Below are 19,815 nucleotides of genomic sequence, written 5' to 3'. Positions count from 1 at the left end.
TTGTGGGTTCTAATCCCAGCTTTGCCACTTATCTGTGTGACTTTGAGCAAGTCTCTTAGCTTCTCTGTGCCTCAGTTATCTCATCTGCAAATGGGGATTAAGACTGTGAGTCCCACATAGGACAACCTAATTATCTTGTATCTAAGCGCTTAGAATAGTGCTTGGCACATAGTAAGCGCTTAACAAATACTGTCATCATCATCATCATCATCATTTCATCATTGACTCCTCCCCTCTGCTGCACCCCACATATTCAGCCTGTGGCCAAATCCCCTCAATTCGTCCCCTACCTAATTTCTAGAATTCACCTCTTCCTCTTCATTCAAACTGCTACCTTGCTGATCAGGTGCTTATCATTGGATTACTTATCTACTGCATTAGCCTCCTCACAGATTTCCCTGCCTCCAGGGAATATTTCAGTCTGCTGACCAAATCATTTTTCTAAAACATCACTCTGCACATGTCTCCCTATGCCTCAAAAACCTCCAGTGGTTGTCCATCCTTCTCTGAATCAAACAGAAACTCCTAATTCCTGGTGTTAAAGAACTAAATCAACTTTCTCCCCAGATTCATCCTCACCCTTCTCTCCACTGCACCTCACCTTGTATGCTTTATTCTTACTCACTGTGTCTCATTCTTGCCTTTTTCCACCACCAACCTATTGATCATGCCCTGCCTTCCATCTGAAATTCCCTCCCCCATTCAAATCTGGCACTCTACTGCTCTCCCCATCTTCCAAGCCCTTCTGACATACATCACCTCCAAGAGGCCTTTCCTAATTAAAACTCTCATCTCCCCATTCTATATCCCCTTTTCCCCATCTTCCTCTTCATCACTCCACATCACCTAAGCACTTGGGCATTCTCACCCCCTCCTCCACCCCTGGAGCCGTTATGTACATATTATTACCTGTAGTGTATTTAACATCTATCTCTCCAGTTAAATCGTTCACTTCTTGAAGACAGGAATCATATCTATTAATTTTCTTGCATTCTCCGAAGTGCTTAGAGTAGTGCTCTGTACATAACAGCTACTCAGTAAATACTGTTGATTACTTGGGATTGGTGCATCGCCAGTGTGGAGTCCTGTTGCTTCTGAGGAGAGGGCAATGCTTTCCTCCATGCTCATGTCCATATCACATAAATGGAGTGTAAAGTTGGGAAAGGTGAGTCTTGTAGACCTATGGACAGCACAAGGGCAAAATCTAAAAAGAAAAGGTTCCCAGCACTCTCAACATAATGGGGGCCGATGATGGCAATTTTCAGGAAATTCAGGAAGTTCAGGAAAAATGATCTAGTCTATGTTGTTCCATTTGATAACAAGATAAAAAGATCATAAAATACAGTTTTTCCCTTTCTGCTTCCTCCCCTGCCCCATTGCCTATAACAGGCTATTAACAGGTTCTCAAGTAGAAAACAGAGTTGTTTCGATAGGGGTTACAGTGATGGTTGATGTTTAACAGATTATCCCTCATTTAATGAGGTGAGGCAGTAAGGGTGGGGTTGCAGAAGGGAGGGCATATTATTGGGTTCCTGTCCCTACACCTTTGAACTGGAAGCAGGAAACCAGCATGTATCTAACTGACTGCTTAGCCAGAGGAGCATTTTCTAACACTTGTACCTCTGTGTCTCTATCTGTATCATGGGAATATTGGTGATGATCGTGCCCCTGTGATTTTTGACTACACTTCAATGAAACATGTGTTTGCTGGAAACGATCATCACCTCCTCAGTGCTTTTGCTGGAGATGTGGCCCTATCCTGAAAACAGTGCCTAGTGTCTGACTCTCACAGAGAAGGATAGGAATCAACCAATCAATGGTATTCACTGAGCACTTACTGCATGCAGGGCATTGTACTACACACTAGGGATAGTACAAAGCAACAGAAGCAAAGAAAGTGTTCCTTGTCTCTCATTGCCCATAGATGTCCTTTGTAAAATGAAAGGCTTTGAAATCCAGTTCAGTAACAATAGTAATATATATTTTTTTAATAACAGCACTTGATATTCACCCCATAACCTCACAGCTCTTATGTGCAGATCCACAATTTATTTTGATGTCTATCTCCCCCTCTAGCCCAACTGTAAGCCCGTCAAACGGCAGGGACTGTATCTGTTGCCGACTTGTTCATTCCAAGTGCTTAGTACAGTTCTCTGCACATAGTAAGCGCTCAATAAATACTATTGAATGAATAAACTCTTTATGGGCAGGGAATGTGTCTACTAACTCTGTTGTATTGTACTCTCACAAGCATTTAGTACAGAGCTCTGCACACAGTAAGCATTCAGTAAATATCAATGATTGATAATATCATACCATGTCCTGAGCTTTGAATTAAGTGCTAGGATAGGTATAGAATATTCAGACTTGACACAGTCCCTGTCTACAAGGGACTCAAAGTCAAGGAGGGGGCAGGAGGAGCAGGTTCCTTATCCTCATTTATAAATGAGGAAACTGAGGCACAGAGAAGTTCCCAAAGTGACAAAAGCAGGCAAATGGCAGAGCTGGGATTACAACCCAGGTCTCCTGACTCTCACTTCTGCGCTTTTCCCACTAGGTCAGACTGCTTCTGTCACTCCTACACACTCCAAAGAGATTTCAGGTTTAGTTGTTCGGTAATAGCTTACCTGGAGTGAAGGGATAAGTGAAATTTACTGCAAGCAAGTTAGCAGCACTGCATACATGTCAGTTGTTGGTGTTTAAGAGTGGTCTCCTTTTGAACCTCAGTTGTGATATACTCTCTTGTATTTGTTGGATTCTCTGCTGTGGGCCATTTTCAAATCCTAGCAACTGAAAAGTGCCCCAGGGTGTTCCTGAACACTCCTCCGAGTTGCTCAGTATGGTTGAATAACTCCTGCCAAGAAACATTTCCAAAGTTCAGAAAAAGATCCACTTGTGTTGTTTTTCATGCTAAACCCAGAAGCCCACGTTTCAAGCAGCAGTGAGTTAAAGGGTGTGTTCACTTTTGTGTATATAAAACTGGGAGCAGTGATATTCTGCCTGAGTAATCCTGCTGTGGTGAATCCATTCAGTCTGCCATGGGGTCATTAAACATCTTCCCAGGGCCCGGCTTCACAAGGATTTTCCTTTTTCCTCAAGTGGAGTTTGGAAGTATAAGGGGTCTTTCCTCCTGAAAACAGAAATGCTGCTCTCTGTACTGAGCTGGTTCCTTACACGGCCTTTATTCTCTATTTTCATCAGGAGTTCCGACTCGGAAGAAGCATTCGAAACGCCGGAATCAACCACTCCTGTTAAGGCTTCTCCAGTGCCAGTCCCGCCTCCACCTCCAGAAATTGTAGCAGAACAGGAAATCAGCCCCCAGCAGCCCCCAGAAGATCCAGGTAATGAAAGGGAGTGTTTATGTGTTTGGGGAGTGGGAGGGAGGGAGGGGATGCAGAAGTGCATCCCTCAGGAGGCAGGTATTAGTTTTACTCATTCCATTGTCCCCCAGAGCTCTTCTACAGCTCTAGTGGCCTGAATTGAATCTCAGTTCCTTTTTAGAACATGGAAAATCCAGGCCTTTTGGGGAATTATTATATGTGAGCGATGGGAAATAATAATAATAATGTTGGTATTTGTTAAGCGCTCACTATGTGCAGAGCACTGTTCTAAGCGCTGGGGTAGATACAGGGTCATCAGGTTGTCCCACGTGAGGCTCACAGTTAATCCCTATTTTACAGATGAGGGAACTGAGGCCCAGAGAAGTGAAGTGACTTGCCCACAGTCACACAGCTGACAAGTGGCAGAGCCGGGATTCGAACCCATGACCTCTGGCTCCCAAGCCCATGCTCTTTCAACTGAGCCACAATGAAATGAAGGCATTAATGTGTTTTTCAGAGAATCAAGTGACTAACTAAATGAAAACACTGAATTTTTTCTCTAATGGCTGCAGAAGCTAAGGATTTGGGGCCCTGACAAACTGCTGCACTACTAATAATTATGATAGTGGTATTTGTTAAGTGCATATTATGTGCCAAGCACTGGACTAAACCTAGAGTAGATACAAGATAATTCTGGTCAGGCGCAGTCCCTGTCCCTCTTGGGGCTCAAAATCTAAGTAACAGGGAAGATCAGATATTGAATCCCCATTTTACAGGTAAGGAAATGGAGTCTCAGCAAAGTTGTAACTTTCTCAAGGTCCTAGGCTGGTGTCTCTGCCCAACCTGATTCTTGCTCCTCACTTCTGCAGTGGCAGAGGTGGAGTTAGCATTTTTCCTTCCCTTTCAGTTATTCAGAGGATTGACACTAATTATATACCTAGCACCTAGCTTCCTCTTCTTTCCTTTCAGCAAGAGAATTGCTGATGTTGTAGGAGACCGGTGGTGATTCTTTCACAACACTTCACTCAGTTGCAGTTGAGCTGGGTTTCCTGTTGAGCTCTGCTCATCCTGGTCCTCCCGTCCCTCACTATTAAAATGTAAAAACTTGTGTTCTGCCCTGGGCCCAAGCTGCTCATGTGGTGATGATCTTTGGTGACTGTAGTTGAGTAGGGAACCTTTCGACACTCTTCACCATGTGATAGTGTACTCAGATAGTTGTGGGGGCCAACTGCAATTGGAAAGTACTTGAGTAGCAAGAGAAAAGACTTCCATTTTTAATTTTTATTCTGGTCAACTAACACCCCTAAATTTCCCGTTCTAAACCGGGGTCCCACGGCCTATTGGGAAATCTGCCTCTGAAGGCCTCTTCTAAGGTAGGCAGGTCAGTCATCAGTCAATCAGTGGCATTTATTGAGCCCTTAGTGGGTGTAGAACACTATACCAAGAGTTTTGTCTTACTGTCGAGTCATCTCTGACCTATCGTGACACCATGGACACCTCTTTCCCAGAACACCCCACCTCCATCTGCCATTGTTCTTTTAGTGTATCCATATAATTTCCTTGGTTTACCATGCGGAAGTGGTTTACCATTGCCTCCTTCCGTGCAGTAAACCTAAGTCTCCGCCCTTGACTCTCTCCCGAGCCACTGCTGCCCAGCACAGGGGAGTCTTGACTTGGAGCATATTGTCTTACACTTGCTAGCCACTGGCCAAGCTAGGAATGGAATGGGTATGCCTCTGCATGACTTTCCCTCCTGTAGTCGAGACTGGTAAAGTACTGGAAACTCTCCAGGTATGACCCTGAGAGGGTACCAAGAGCTTTAGAAGAATACAGTACAATAGAGTTGGGAGACATAATTGGTGCCCGCAAGGAATTTACTGTCTAGAAGGGGTTATAGGACATTAAAATAAATTACAGATAGGAAAAATGGGAGGATATAAGGATAAGTGCACAAGTACTGAGATGGGGTGATGGGGTGAATATCAAGTGCTTAAGGGTTACAGACCCAAGAGCGTAGGAAACATAGAAGGGTAAGGGAGTAAGGGAAATGAGGGTTTAGTTGGGAAAGGCCTCTTGGAGAAGATTTGAGTTCAATAAGGCTTTGAAGGTGGAAGAGTCATCTATGAAGGGAGAGGGAGTTTCAAGCCAGAGGGAGAATGAGGGCAAGGAGCTGGCGATGAGACAGCCAAGATCAGGATACAGTGAGTAGGCTGGCATTACAGGAGCAAAGTGGGTGGGCTGGGTTGTAGGAGGAAATCTTCTCTACTCCACGGATACAGCCATCTCTAAGGTAACCAATGACCTTATGACCAAATCTGACAGTCTCTATCCTCCTAGACATTTCCACTGCCATCAACACTGTATACCACCCCCTTTTCCTTGAAACTTTATCCAACCTTGTTTTCCTGACACTGCCCTCTCTTAGTCCTCCTCCTATCTCTGTGACCGCTCCTTCTCAGTTTATTTTACTGGCTTTTCTGCCTCCCATCCTCTGAAAGTAGGGGTCTCTCAAGGATCAGTTCTACTTCCATTTGTATCCTACCTCTGCACCCACTCCCTTTGAGAACTTGTTCACTCCGATGGCTTCAACTGCCACCTCTATGCAGATGATTCCCAAATCTACATCTTCAGCTCTGACCTCTTACCTTCCCTGAAGTCTCACATTTCTTCCTATCTTCAAGCCAATATCTACTTGCATGTGCTGCTGACACTTAAAAATTGAACATGTCCAAAACTGTACTGTTCATCTTCCCACCCAAACTCTGTCCCTACTCTGTCTTTCCCATCACTGTAGGCAACACCACTATCCTCCCTACCTTACAAGCCATAACCTTGGTGTTGTCCTTGGCTCATCTCTCTCATTCCACCCACATCACCAAATCCTGTCAGTTTTACCTTCACAGCATTGCTAAAATCTGCCCTTTCCTTACCAACCAAACTGCTACTCTGATGATCCAAGCACTTATCCTATCCTTCCTTGACTACCACATCTGCCTCCTTGCTGACCTCCCCAACTCCATCCCCTCCCCATTCCAATCTATACTTCACTATGCTGCCCGAATCGTTTATCAACAAAAACTTTCAGTTCATATCTCCCCACTTCTCAAGAACCTCCAGTGGCTGCCCACCCAGCTCTGCATCAGACAAAAATTCCTTACTATTGTCTTTGAAGCACTTGATCAGTTGCCCCATCCTACTCACCCCATTAATCTCCTAATATAGCCAAGCCTGCCCAGTCTGCTCCTCTAGTGCCAGCTTTTTCATCTTAATTTTTGCCCCATTTTCATCTATCTTGCCACCAACCCCTTTCCCGCATCCTCCCCCTACCTTGGGACTCCTTCCCCCTCCATATATGCCAGACCACCACTCTCCCAACCTTCAAGGCATTAAGGTCTCATCTCCTCCCAGAGTCCTTCCCCAATTGAGTCCTCTTTTTCCCAGCTTGCTCACCCTTTTGCATCATCTATGCACTTGAATCTGTAACCTTTCAACATTTCATATTCGCTCCAGCCCCACAGAACTTATGTACTTATTTTTGTATTATATATTATTAATTACTTATTTATTCACATTAATGTCTGTCTCCCCCTCTAGACTGTAAACTTGTTTTGGGCAGGGAATACGTCTGTTACTTCTGTTGAATTGTGCTCTCCCAAGCACTTATTACAGTACTCTGCACATAGTAAGTGCTCATTAAATACAATTGATTGATTGATTAACAGCTGAAAGGTTCCAGTTCAGAGAACCTAAACTGGGCAGAGCCACACTGGAGGAGTTTTTCTGGAGAAAAGGAAAGGAAAGAGAAGCCCAAATTACCAAATGAGAAGTAGCAGGACCTAGTGAAAAGAGCACAGGTCAGTGGGAGTCAAAGGACCTGATTCCAATACTAATTCTGCCACTTGTTTGCTTTGTGATCTTGGGCAAGTCATTTCATGGTAAGCCACTTAACTGCTGTGGGCCTCAGTTTCCTCAACTGTAAAAATGGGGATTCAATGCCTGTTCTCCCTCCCTTAAACTGAGAGCTCCATGTGGGACAAGGGCTGTGTCTGATCTGATTAACTTGTTACTAATCCAGTGCTTAGAGCAGTGCTTGACATGTAGTAAGTGCTTAGCAAATATGATAATAATAAATCAGATGAGTGAAGGTGATGTGACCCAGAGGAGAAGATGATGTGTTGTAGGTGGTGTTAAGGGGAAGAACTAAGCTCAATTTCACATTCCCTTCTCCAGGATAAAGTTTATTTCCCATGATAACAGAGTCACAGAGTTACTTCCTAAGCAAGTAGACACCCCTGTAATGGCAAGAGGAAATGGAAATAATTTGCTGGAGAAAAGTCATTCACCAGTTTCACAAAAAGGGTACAGGGAAGGGGTAAAGTGGAACAAACACAATTTTAATACTCTTGTCTGCAGTTCCTGTTGAACAGCATTAATCAAACCTAATTTTCCAAATATACTGAACAAATTGCAGGCTGTCATGCTCAAGCTAAAAAGAAGAGAGATTCTTATTTTTAATTTATGTGGTGTAAACATTGCAAGGGAACTTTTAAGTCCTCCAGATCAGTGTTTCTTCTTTATTTAGTTTTTATTTCCTATATTTCTATCATATAGAGCAAAAAGACCAAAGAAAAATGATAATTAAAGAGATTGTATGTCAGCATGTTTACATGCTAAGCACTTGAATTCTCCAATCAAAGATGTGATAAAAATGTGCGTCCTACATCATGTTTTGAGAACACAGTCATTCATTAATGGTAACATGAATGATTATGAAAAGAGGTTGAACAGCTCTAGTGCATTTGGGATGTGCTAAATTCTAGGAAGAAACAGTTTTCTTAGGACTTGCTTCTTCATTTCTTCATGCATGCTAGCCTTTCTGGAAAGCATCCTGAAATATGTCTGATTTGTGCTTTTATGCATCTGTTTCTCCAGACCCTCTCCTTATTTCTTTTCCTCTCCTTATCATTGCCTAGTTTCTTTTTGAGTTCCTAAAAAATAATCTGAAGCCTTTAAAAATAGCAGAACACTCTTTACATGACCTGATTTCCAAAGAATAGGGAAACCTAGGAGACCAGCCAGATATGTGCTGAATGGAACAGAAGTGAGAAAGTTTACAGAAGTCACGTTCATAGTATCCAGGCAAATTTCTCCTCTTTCTCTTTTGTTTCCCCATAGCTAGAACCTGAATATTCAAGAAAGTAGATGGGAGGGCAGCTATGCCATTTTTACCTTCCTGGCCTGAACCAGCACAAGGAAAGAGAATTGTAGGAAATTCTGTTTCAGGAAAACTGTCTGCCAAGGACAACTTCTAGCTCCAACAAGCCAACAATACATAGAATGTGACTTATAGACAAAGGAAGTGGAGAAGGTTTTACATTAAGAATGATGTGAGTAAAAGGTCAGGAGAGCAAAATCTGTTTTTGGATTTTTCAAGGATCTGAGGCCAATGCTGAATGTTGATTGCTGAATGCTTCTGAATCAGCAATTCATTCTTCACCTTTTGGCTCTGAGGGTTGGGCGGTGGGATCTCAATCAGTGGTAATATTGAGAAAAGCATTGTGCAGAGCATTGTACTAAGCACATGGGAGACTATACTACAGCAGAATTTAGACACATTCCCTGCACACAAAGAGCTTACAGTCTAGAGGGGAAACAAACACAATATTGAATAAATAAATTGTGGATGTGTACATAAGTGCTGTGGGGCTGACTGTGGGGAGACTATCAAGTACTTGATGGCATAGGTCTTACCAACAGTCAGTCATGTCAGTCTTTGGCGAACAGACCTCAGATGCACTGACGCAGGATTATCTCCTTCATGGCTTCCGGGGGAGAGGAGAAATGCTATGGGTCTGTCAACCTGGACACTGTAGAAAAACATGGCCTGGACTCTGAAAGAAAGGGATCTGTGGGCATTCACCAAGCAACACTACAAGTTAAACCAGTTTGATCTCAATAATCAATCTATCAGTGGCATTGAGCCCCTGTACTAAGCACTTAGGAGAATACAATTCAACAGAATTAGCAGACATGTTCCCATGGTAATATTGGGAAGAAGAGGTTATTCTGAAAGTCAAGGGCCTTTTATCTTTTCCTGAAGCAGATGGAAGAGAGTTCAGGGCTGTTGTTGCTAGGTAAGTAGGTCAGTATACCCTCAGTTGTACAAAGACAGTTAGGGCAGCTGCTGACTGTTTCCTTAGATGGTTGTAATTATTTCACATGAAGGCACAAAGAACAAGGCTGATACCCCACTGTTAGTTAATTAAGGTAAAAACTCTAATCACAGGAATGTCAAAATAAGTTGAATGCCAGGGAAGAAAGATGCCATTCATTTGTTAATTCCAGGAGGCTGTTGCTAGAAATGCCCACACATTTAGAATTGGAGGAGAACATATCTAGGCTTTGGGGTAGGTGTGGTGATGAGTGGCAAGCATTTCAGCATTCTAGGGACAGAGAGTCTGCCACATTTCTATAGGGAGACTTTCTTTGGCAAGCTGCTGTGCTTCTGAATCTTGTATTTTGGAAGAGGAGCCTCAGGGCAGGGCAGTGTTGATGTTGGTCCAGGCCAGAATCTGCTGGGGTTGGTTTATGCCCCTAGAATCACCATCCGTCTCTGTTCCATGCTGACAGCAGCAGTGCACAGCTCTAGCTTGATGGCAGTCTGTACATTCAGAAAGGAACCTAACTGTTTTTAACCATGGACCACTGTCTGGGGGCTGGGATTCCCAGCCCTGCTTATCACCCGCAGGTCCAGAAATTCAGGCCTGCTGAGTGGGGAAATAGAGATGCATAGCATTGCTATAGCCCCTCATCCCCAGGGGCAAGCAGAATTTTGGGAGGTTCAGACTCAGCAGCATAGCTTGACAGAGAAGCTGCCCGCTGTCCCCAGGTCACTTGTTATTGGGTTAAAAATGAAAAAGGATTGTCAAAATAGACCCTTTTAAAGGATAGTGGTGATGTCTCAGCATCTTCTCCAACACATGAGCTTGGTTCAGCATATTGCCCTTAGAGGGCAGGAAGGGACTGGATTGTGAACATGATACGAAAACAAGCCAACATTAACAGGCATGAATGAACTCATAGTTGCAAGCAAATGAGTCCTGTGGACAGAGTAATGTCTCAGTTGGGTCTGATTAATCAGCTGTGAGCTTAAGCATTTTCCAATGTGAAGTTCTCATTCATCTTATTCTACTCCATTCTAAAACCTTCTATGTAGGAAAATATTTCCCTGGAGAGAAACCTAATCCTGAACACATTTAGATTTTTAAGTCAGAGTGTTAGTCATACAGTTTCCTACCTATTATATAACTGCCACCCTCCTCCCTCCCTCCCTCCCTCCCACCGGGTATCCTTGCTCTCAGCTGCTTCCTATTTGCCAGTAAGAACTTTTGAAAGTGAGACACTTTTACCCTTTGAAAAATCATTCTTGATAGCTAGCCATTTTGATCCCAGAAGTAGGGCGGGGACAATGCTGGGTGGGAAACTATTCTTCCACACTCTGTCTAGACTAAATTATCATTTATAAATTATGTATTATAAATTATTTATATTTAAATTTCAGTCTCTCTAGACTGTAAGCTCATTGTGGACAAGGAACCATGTCTACCAACTCTGTTGTACTCTCCCAAGCACTTAGTACAGTGCTCTGCACTTAAATGCTCAGTAAATGTCATTGATGATGATAATGACTAAATATCAATGAGACATTATTGATCAAGTGAACTCTCTGAGAAAGAAACGATGCTGTGTAACTAGATGCACAATAAAAATATCTTCTAGTTTCTAATATGATGTTTGAACTGATGAATATCAGGGTTAGGCAGCAATAGCAGCCTGCTGTTATTCAAGTTTGGGTAGAAAAGAACAGGTGGTTAAGCATAATATCTGCTGAGCGATACATGACTCATAGTAGTGAAAATTAACTGGGACTGAATGCTTTTTAATATAAAAAAACCCTATCTCCCTTGTACTTCCTAACCTGCTCTTCAGTCCTCCTGTTTTAATGGCCTAAACCAAATCCAGTTGGAATTGGAATACGAATTCCCTTCTTTATCATTCCTGTACCATAATCAGGTTAATACTAGCTACATCTGCAGCACTTAAACCCACTTATGAAGACTTGATCTTGTTCTGATCCTTTGAGAATCCTTTTCTTTTTCTAGTGTCAATTTTATTTTGCTACAAGTTTACGTCAGTATTGGTGTGCCAGTCTATGTATATATAGCTGCCCTTCAGTTTTTAAGATGATAGTAATGGCAAGGTTCCCCCATTTCACACTCCTAGGAAAAGGAGAGGTTCTTGTTGCTGAGAGTAATCCCCGGGGTAGGGGGGTGGCAAGGGGGATCAGTCTAGATTGGGAACCATTCTAGCTGAAATTATTTGAACATCAGTGCTTTATTTTTTCTTTGCTTTGAAAAGTTTGCATCAAATATATCAATAATCTTTTTAATGACTGCCTACTATGTGCTGTGCACTATTATATATGTACACATGCACACACACACACACACACACAAAGCTGTCTCCCCCATTTGATGTAAACTCTTCAAAAGTAGAGCCTGTAACCATTATTCTTATTTCAGCAACAGTTGTAGTAATCGTATTCATTAAGTGTTTACTGTGTGCAGATCATTCATTCATTCATACTTACTGGAACAACAGTGAGTCTTGGGACCAAGGGCCTGTGCAGAGGAAATGAATATATTTTATATATACAATATATGCCCTCTAATACATAGCTATCTCCTTTCCCCTTCCTCAATGTTCCTCCCTTTCCTCCTCGTGACGTCCCTCGGCAGCAGGTTCCCAGGTTTCAGGCAGCTGAGTGATGCGCCAGTTCACCATCCTGCTTTCTCCTAGTGAATTTGTTCATCTTTGAGAATTTGAACTTTCCCAGTATTCACAACATTTCTATTCATAAAAGGGAATGTTACAAGATATTCAAACATAGGCACAACTGAAAATAGCAAAAAAGAAAAAATATGACTAAAAATGGAATAAATAAATCACATTCCCCTGTATAACGCTATTCTTTTAGCACCCTGACAAATTGCACTGTTGAATTTTAATTCAGGGGGCATTTCCATTAGGGTTACGTCCCTTGAGAGAGAGCCACTTTGACTTTGAAATGAGCACCTCTCTTCCTCTCGCCCTCACTCTTTGAAGCATTTTGTTTGACTGGAATAGAGTGTTTCAATCATTTGCATTTAGCATAAGATAATGGCAGCTTTATTTAGCTAGAAAGTAACAGATCTGTACTAGAAGGTGTCTTTTTGCTGTGTAGGCTATGAAAAATAGCACTTTGAAAACAAAATATTTACATTTGTACTAATACAAATCTAAATATTACTGGTACATATGTACATGGCTATTTTGTAGGTTTTATTACTTTTTAGATAAGCGTGGCTCAGTGGAAAGAGTCCGGGCTTGGGAGTCAGAGTTCATGGGTTCGAATCCTGGCTCTGCCACTTGTCGGCTGCTTGACTGTGGACAAGTCACTTAACTTCTCTGTGCCTCAGTTCCCTCATCTGTAAAATGGGGATTAACTATGAGCCTCACGTGGGACAACCTGATCACCCTGTATCTACCCCAGTGCTTAGAACAGTGCTCTGCACATAGTAAGCACTTGCAACCATCTCCTCTGTGTTCTTGTGGAGATTTTTCAGTCAGCCTTTAGTAATGTTTTCCCGTCCTTTTAGATCTTTGTGTGTACTCCATCTATTTTGGGAACTGCCATTTTTTTTTTTTGTCTCTGAAGGGTGCAGGCTTCCTCAAAATTGGGAATAAGAGCTATGTCTACTGCATGGTATTGACAGAATCCCTTTACTTTGTTTATTTCAACTTTGATAGTAGAAGATATGGTTAGAAGATTTTTGTAGTGTAATTTCTATTTCCACAGGAGGCCCTCCTTTTCTGGCAGAGGGGTGAGGCACTATTCGTACTTCAGTGGTACAGGAGAGAAGTGCTTGTAGCCATGCAGCTTCCTCGAAGATATAAAGTGATGAGTGTGATGATCTATATTGCCTTCAATTCCTTCAGCATCCTACTATATATTCCTTAATTTGATATGCATGTCACAGCACAGGCATCCATATCCTGCCTTTTGTCTGGACCATGAGAGACTGCTGAGTCTTGATGCATTGGTTGATCTGCTGCAAGTAATTTCTTAATCTTTGAGTTATTTTTGCCCAGCATCTTGAAGCATTGACAGACGAGCCTTTCCAGTTGGAAAAACAGATCAAAGGAACTTGGCCATTTGCTTTCCTTTTGGATTTGCAGACTGGGCTCCTTGTTCTCAAAGGGATAATGGGATGTTGCTGCAGAACCCCTTGTTGTTATGTTCTTTCTCCAGAACTCTGACACTGTGCCGTTTTGGTACTTGGTAATGTGGAAATCACTTTTTGAAATGCCAGTGGTAGTAAGGAGCCTATCAAACAACACTCAATGCAGCACTCATTCACTGCTGCAGTGACCATCCTTTGAATCCCCTAAAGGAAGGCCCCTCCATCATGTCTTCTTACTTGGTAGAAGAAAAATAATGAGCTGATGTTTCACACAGTCACTTAGTGAAAATAAATAATTACTCCCATGTGGTTTGATGACTCTCTTCCCTATCTCAACTTTCACACCTCCATTCTGAGCACTGACATCCCATGAAAATCAAATTATCAGGTGTTGAAGTGGCTATGGTGAGAGAAATAGAAAGATAAAGAGATATTTTTATGGTAAGATTTTTGCCAAACCCTTGAGTACTCTGTGTTATACATTTCCATTATTGATAGAAATAATTGAAAAGGGATTGTATGCTTATGTCACATTCACTCAATTTATGTAAACATTTAGAGAGATATTGTTTTTTGTTTGTACTTATTGTACAGTACAAATTCAGTGTGCATCCATCCACAGTTCTCTTATATAATTAATGTTCTCAGAGTTCAACATATGCAGTATTTTCTTATTTTCTTTCTGTATTCTCCTTAAACAGTGTTTTTTCTATAGACAATAAAAGCTGGAAGGTTTTCTCACATTTTTCAGGAATTTTGCTATTTTCATGGTTGTAAAAAGAGGTCACTCACTGTGTGTTGGGAAGCAGTGTTACCTAGTGGAAAGAAACCTGTTCCTGGTTGTCAGTGGACCTGGGTTCTAATCCCAGCACCCCACGTGCCTCCTGTGTGACCTTGGTCAAGTCACGTCACTTCTCTGGGCCTCAGTTCCCTCATCTGCAAAATGGGGACTGAGACTGAGCCCCATGGGAGACAGGGACTGTGTCCAACCCGGTTGCACTTAACAAACACCATTATTATTGTTAAGAAAAGAAAACATGCAGAACACTGGAGAAAAGGCCAAGGATCTAACGTGTTATCTGAGGGTAGCCATGTGCATTTCTCTTTGAAAATAAACTTAAAATGCACGAGTGGAGATTCTTACTTAATTGAGAAATCACTGTGGTTCCAAAGTGGTCCCCAGAAGACTGCTTGAGACATGAATGACTGTTTCAGAGGCATTCAGTTCTTTCTACTTCCCTTTCATAGTGGGATCCTGTGCAGTTTTATGCCTTGCTAATCATATCACAGGACTTGCTGCTTTTTAATGGGTGTTTTGATCACTATCCATCTCTAGGACTTTTTAATAAGCCTATTAAAGACCTCCAAAGATGTCAAAATCTTTGAATAATTAGTAGCAGAGACACATAGAGATCAAACCAGCTCCTGAACCAAAGCCACTTTGATTCTTTTGCCTCTTTATGGAAAACACTTGTGTTTCCCTCATTCCTCATCTTCTCTCCTCCTCCCTTTTCCTCCCTCTCTCTCAGCTTTCTTTCTCACTCCTCCCCACCCCCCAACCCACCCCCACTTTCAAGACTTAGAATTCTGGGTAAAGGAAAGAATAGAATGGTCAGAATTCTCTGACTTCTCTACTGACTTTCCGGTTTCTCTTCCCACAGGATTTGGTTCTGAGGCTATTTTCATCCCAGATGTACCACAAAATGAATCATTGGAAGGAAGTCCGTTCCGTCCTCCCTCACACTCATTTTCCACTGTCTTTGATGAAGATAAGCCAATAGCCAGCAGTGGGACTTACAACTTGGACTTTGACAACATTGAGTTGATAGATACTTTTCAGACTTTGGAACCTAGTTCCCCTGACGCCAAGAATTGGGAACCCAAAGTGAATGTGCGAAGGAAATCTACGGATTCTGTCCCCGTTTCCAGATCAACACTATCCCGCTCCCTCAGTTTGCAAGCGAGTGACTTTGATGGGGTTTCCTATCTGGGGAACAACGAGACCGTGACTCTAACAGCAGATACTTACAGCACTGGATCAAGTAGTGCCTCAAGTACCCTGAAGAGATCCAAAAAGCCCAGGCCTCCATCTTTAAAGAAGAAGCCAGCCACAAAGAAACCCCCAGAAGCACCTCAAGTGAAAGAACCTCAGCCAGAACCAACTCTCGGGACCCCAGAACCTCCTGATCCCAGTGAGGAGAAATTAGAGTCAGAGACCAAGGACGAGTCACCTAAGGCAGAAAGTTCTGGACCACCAGAAGTTCCCAAGGACAGGCCAGATCCCACAGTGGGGCCTGGGACAGCAAACCCATTAGAGCCTGCTAGTGTGGAAAGGGCCAGACCCTTAGATATCGGGGAAAGCAAAGTGCAGAACTCCCCTCCGGTTGGGAAGAAGACGGCCCCTCTGTCTACGGCTCCTGAAGCTGTGGAGGTGACCCCACCTGATACAGGAGGGCAGGAACGGTCTCCACCTAAAGGTATTGCAGTGAGGTTGGAGTTTGATTATTCGGAAGACAAAGATAATTGTGAAGGGTCACAGGAAAGCCCTCCTCCTCCCAAAAAGATTGGTAAAAAGCCAGTTGCCAAAATGCCTCTGAGGAGGCCAAAGCCTAAAAAAATAGTGGAAAAGCTGGACAACACTCCTAACTCTCCCACAAAATCCCCTGCAGAACCCAATGATATCCCTGTCTCCAAAGGCTCCTACACCTTTGATATTGACAAATGGGATGATCCCAATTTCAACCCTTTCTCTTCCACGACAAAAATGCAAGAGTCTCCCAAGTTGCCCCAACAAACGTACAGTTTCGATCCCAACACCTGTGATGACTCTATTGACCCATTCAAGTCTTCTTCTAAGATACCTAGCTCACCTTCTAAATCCCCAGCTTCTTTCGAGATCTCAGCTAATGCCACTGAAACAAATGGAATGGAAGGGGACAATCTAAACAAGCCAGCAAAGAAAAAGAAGACTCCCCTAAAGACGTAAGTTAAAGACTAAAGTCAATTTTGGATTCTGAGGCAGATGTTGAACCTGGAACCTCCCTGAGAAAAATACTAGATTAGTAAATGTGTCATTATTCAGGCAAGAAGTTTTTTTCCCTTTTGTTGCAAGGGCACAATTAGGATCCCAAACTAAGGCTCACTTAACAGGAGATGGCTTTCAGCTTACATTTTCAAAAGTATTGCTTTAGGAGGTCACTGTCTCAAAATTCTATGTCTTTTCTGTCAAAACCTGAAGGCTCAAGTACCAAATGTTGGATATGTATAGATCGTAAACTCCCGTAGCTCCTGCAAAAAAGTGCATGTCACACTGGAATCTAGAATGGCTTTCTGCATTTCAACTGCTTTCTATGAAAATTCAGTTTTTGAATGGTTTAGACAACAGTACATATGGTGTTTAATGGTTCTTTAAAATATTATTCATTATTTTACAGCAATTCCTTTCTATTTTATAGGTAGGTAGAGCTTGTCTTGGGAATTGTACATAGATAAGAGCAAAAGATGAGTCATTTTATCTTCCTCTAGGGTGGTGTGCCAGAGGCAGACCCTGCATTCTGGGAAACTCTAATTCACCCACCACCCTCTTTTGATTATTGTGACCACAGTGTTTCTCTCCAGTTCACCTCTTCTGTTGGCCTAGTGGAAAGAGCCCTGACCTTATAACCAGAAGACCTGGGTTCTAGTTTCAGTTTTGTGTCTTGCTAGCTAATGTAGACAAAGACCATGTGTGCACTCCACAATGGGTCATACCCCTGCCTAATAATAATTATTATGATATTTGTTAAGTGCTTTGTGACATCAACTGTACTAAAAGCACTGAGGTAGGTACAAGATAATCATGTTGGATGCAATGCCTGTCCCACACAAGGGTCTGCAGTCTATGAAGGTGGGTGAACAGGTGAATCCCCATTTTACAGATGAGGAAACTGAGGTACAGAGAAGTTAAAGTGACTTGCCCAAGATCATACACAGCAGGCAAGTATCAGAGCTGAAATTAGAACCCATTTCCTCTGTCTTCCAGGCCCAAGGTTTTACCATTAGGTCATGCTACTTCTTTGCCTTCCTGCTCATTTGTGATCCCTTGTGCCCTAGTGATAGCGTGACTGGCAGGAATGAGACAGTGCCAGCGGTGCCATGCAAGTCACTAACACTAGAGTCAGTTTCTCTGCAGGATCAAGACGCGTCAATTGTTCTTGATCAGACAAGAGTTCTGAGGGAGAAAACCCTCCAGAGGAGGAAAGATGTTATAATCCCTCCAAACAATATAGGACCTTTAAAAAAAATTACATGTCCTCCTTAAATAATCACATGGCCGATGGACTGTCTGCTTTAGTTTTGAATTGAGTTTTGAGTTCTGGAAGGAATGAGGGGAACCTCTGAGAGGTGCTGGGTAATCCGGGAGCAAAGGTTTTAACTTGGATGGCACATTAGTAGAATCCTAGACAAAAACCTACCATTATTTTCCAACTGAAGGCTTTTTCCTCTCTTCAGCCTCGCTTTCATGAATTGACCAAATTGACTAATCATCCCTGATCTGAAACCAGGAGCTGCCCTCTCAATGTTTAATTACAAATAGGCAAAGGTTGGCCTGTTCAAATCTCAAAGCTCCTCCCCTCCCCTAAGACATTTAGTACTTAGGAGCTAGCCAAACTGTCATGGAGGACTGAACTCAGCAATACCAGGGATACATTTCAGAATCATTCAATGAGAGCAAGGGGGAGTGAGAGCAGAAGAGAGAGCCAGAAACAGGAAGTGATATTTTCTAAATCTAATCTTTCCCTGAAACAATCATTTGAAATTAGCATCAGGATAATCCTTTGAAACACTGTCAAATGAATTCATTTGAAATTTGAAATGAGTCCAAATAGAAAGGAAGGCATTAAAGTAACTTAAAAGTGCAACTCATCCAACAGCATTTTTCATTCCCAGAAATAATGACCAATAGTTTCTAATCAAGGGCCTAACCTGTAACCATCATTTTTTATGCAGCAGATTTTGTTTCACATTGCTCTTTAGTAACCCCATGATACACTTCAACAGTTCAACTATATGAAGCAGAGTGGGTTTGGCTGTCAGGCTCAAGTATATTAACCATGGAATTGGAGAGTCCTGGCTTGGGAAACGTTACTGTGGAATGAAGATTTTCAAGATGATTTTTGGCAAAACTTAGCATGGAGTCAAATGAAATGGCTTTGCCAATTACCAGACGGCCCTCACTTCTCACTGAGGGCTTTGAAAAGACTTTCAGTAGGGTCCATAGAGTGCAGTTATTTTAACCGGCACACTGATAACCAGTTGTCTGTAGATTTATCTTTTTTGTCAGTTCCTTCTGTCTGTCTCTCTTTTTCTTTGTCTTCTTTGTCTTAGGATGGTAGAAGATGTGATGTCTGTCTGTTCTTTGTTGTAAGTAAAATTTATGAATTTGCCTTTTGTGCTAAAACTTGTCCTATAGGAATGTGGGTTCGGGGGTTCAAGCTTTCATCCTCTTTTTATTTCATAAGACTGCTGCAATGTTTGCATTTCTGTGGCATGTTTGGGAATCTTGGGGTACATAGCAAAGGTCATTTTTTAGTTATTTCTGGTGATAATTGTAAAGTGAAACTGCCTGGTTATGTAAACAATTATTCAATGCCTGACTGCCTGTCGAGAGTGAAAGTCTTTTTTTAATCCTTACGTAAGGCATCCCCATTTGAAGTAACTCATTTTATTTTCACTTTTGTTTTCATTTCATAGTTAATTTATATTTATTTATGTATTATTTATTCATTATTTATAAATTGAAGGGGAGGTGACCTTCTTTAGCACCATGTCTTTTAAAATGAACATAAATTAAGTAACGATTAGTCTTTGTCTAGCAAAAAGATCTGACTATTATAGAGCATTACAACTATAACAATTATAAATCTACACCAAATTTATAGTTGAGGAACACAAAGTTGAAAGAACTGGGTTCCTGTTAATGTGAAGTACATGGATGTTAAAGTAATTAGCCTCACTCATCTCCCCCACCTGCTCCAAAATGCTTGTTTCTTCCATTATTATAATCCTTTGATTTGGGTTGTTCATTGAAATGCTTCATTGTAAAAAAAACAACCAAAATACAAACTGCTGCTTTGTCAGTCATGAGCAAGGCAGAGTTTACCAACTCTTAACCTTCCTGCTATTCTGTATCCTAGCCAAAAGAACACCAATGAAAGCTGCAGATGTGGTAA

At 42.0% G+C, this 19,815-nt stretch overlaps 1 protein-coding gene and 1 non-coding gene across 8 annotated transcripts in view; one reads left to right on the top strand and one right to left on the bottom strand.

Moving 5' to 3' along the window:
* LOC100084468 (transforming acidic coiled-coil-containing protein 2) overlaps nucleotides 1–19,815 on the top strand; it is a 298,341-nt gene that overhangs the window by 217,333 nt on the left and 61,193 nt on the right. For 4 of the 7 annotated variants that reach the window (XM_029080507.2, XM_029080512.2, XM_029080511.2 and 1 more), the window contains exons 10-11: nucleotides 3,202–3,341; nucleotides 15,265–16,585. In XM_029080507.2, the coding sequence (XP_028936340.1) occupies nucleotides 3,202–3,341; nucleotides 15,265–16,585 (1,461 nt within the window). Of the gene's footprint in view, nucleotides 1–3,201; nucleotides 3,342–15,264; nucleotides 16,586–18,970; nucleotides 19,007–19,815 lie in introns of all 7 variants that reach the window. The other 3 variants (XM_029080506.2, XM_029080510.2, XM_029080508.2) reach the window with 1 other exon arrangement.
* On the bottom strand, nucleotides 4,992–5,129 carry LOC114817558. The gene has a single exon (XR_003765421.1). It is a non-coding gene; the product is annotated as a small nucleolar RNA SNORA7 (small nucleolar RNA).

The sequence above is a fragment of the Ornithorhynchus anatinus genome, chromosome 16 (genome assembly GCF_004115215.2).
Source record: "Ornithorhynchus anatinus isolate Pmale09 chromosome 16, mOrnAna1.pri.v4, whole genome shotgun sequence".
In the NCBI taxonomy this organism is placed as follows: Eukaryota; Metazoa; Chordata; class Mammalia; order Monotremata; family Ornithorhynchidae; genus Ornithorhynchus; species Ornithorhynchus anatinus.
Note: the sequence above shows the minus strand (reverse complement) of the source record. Positions and strands in the feature narration are given on the sequence as shown.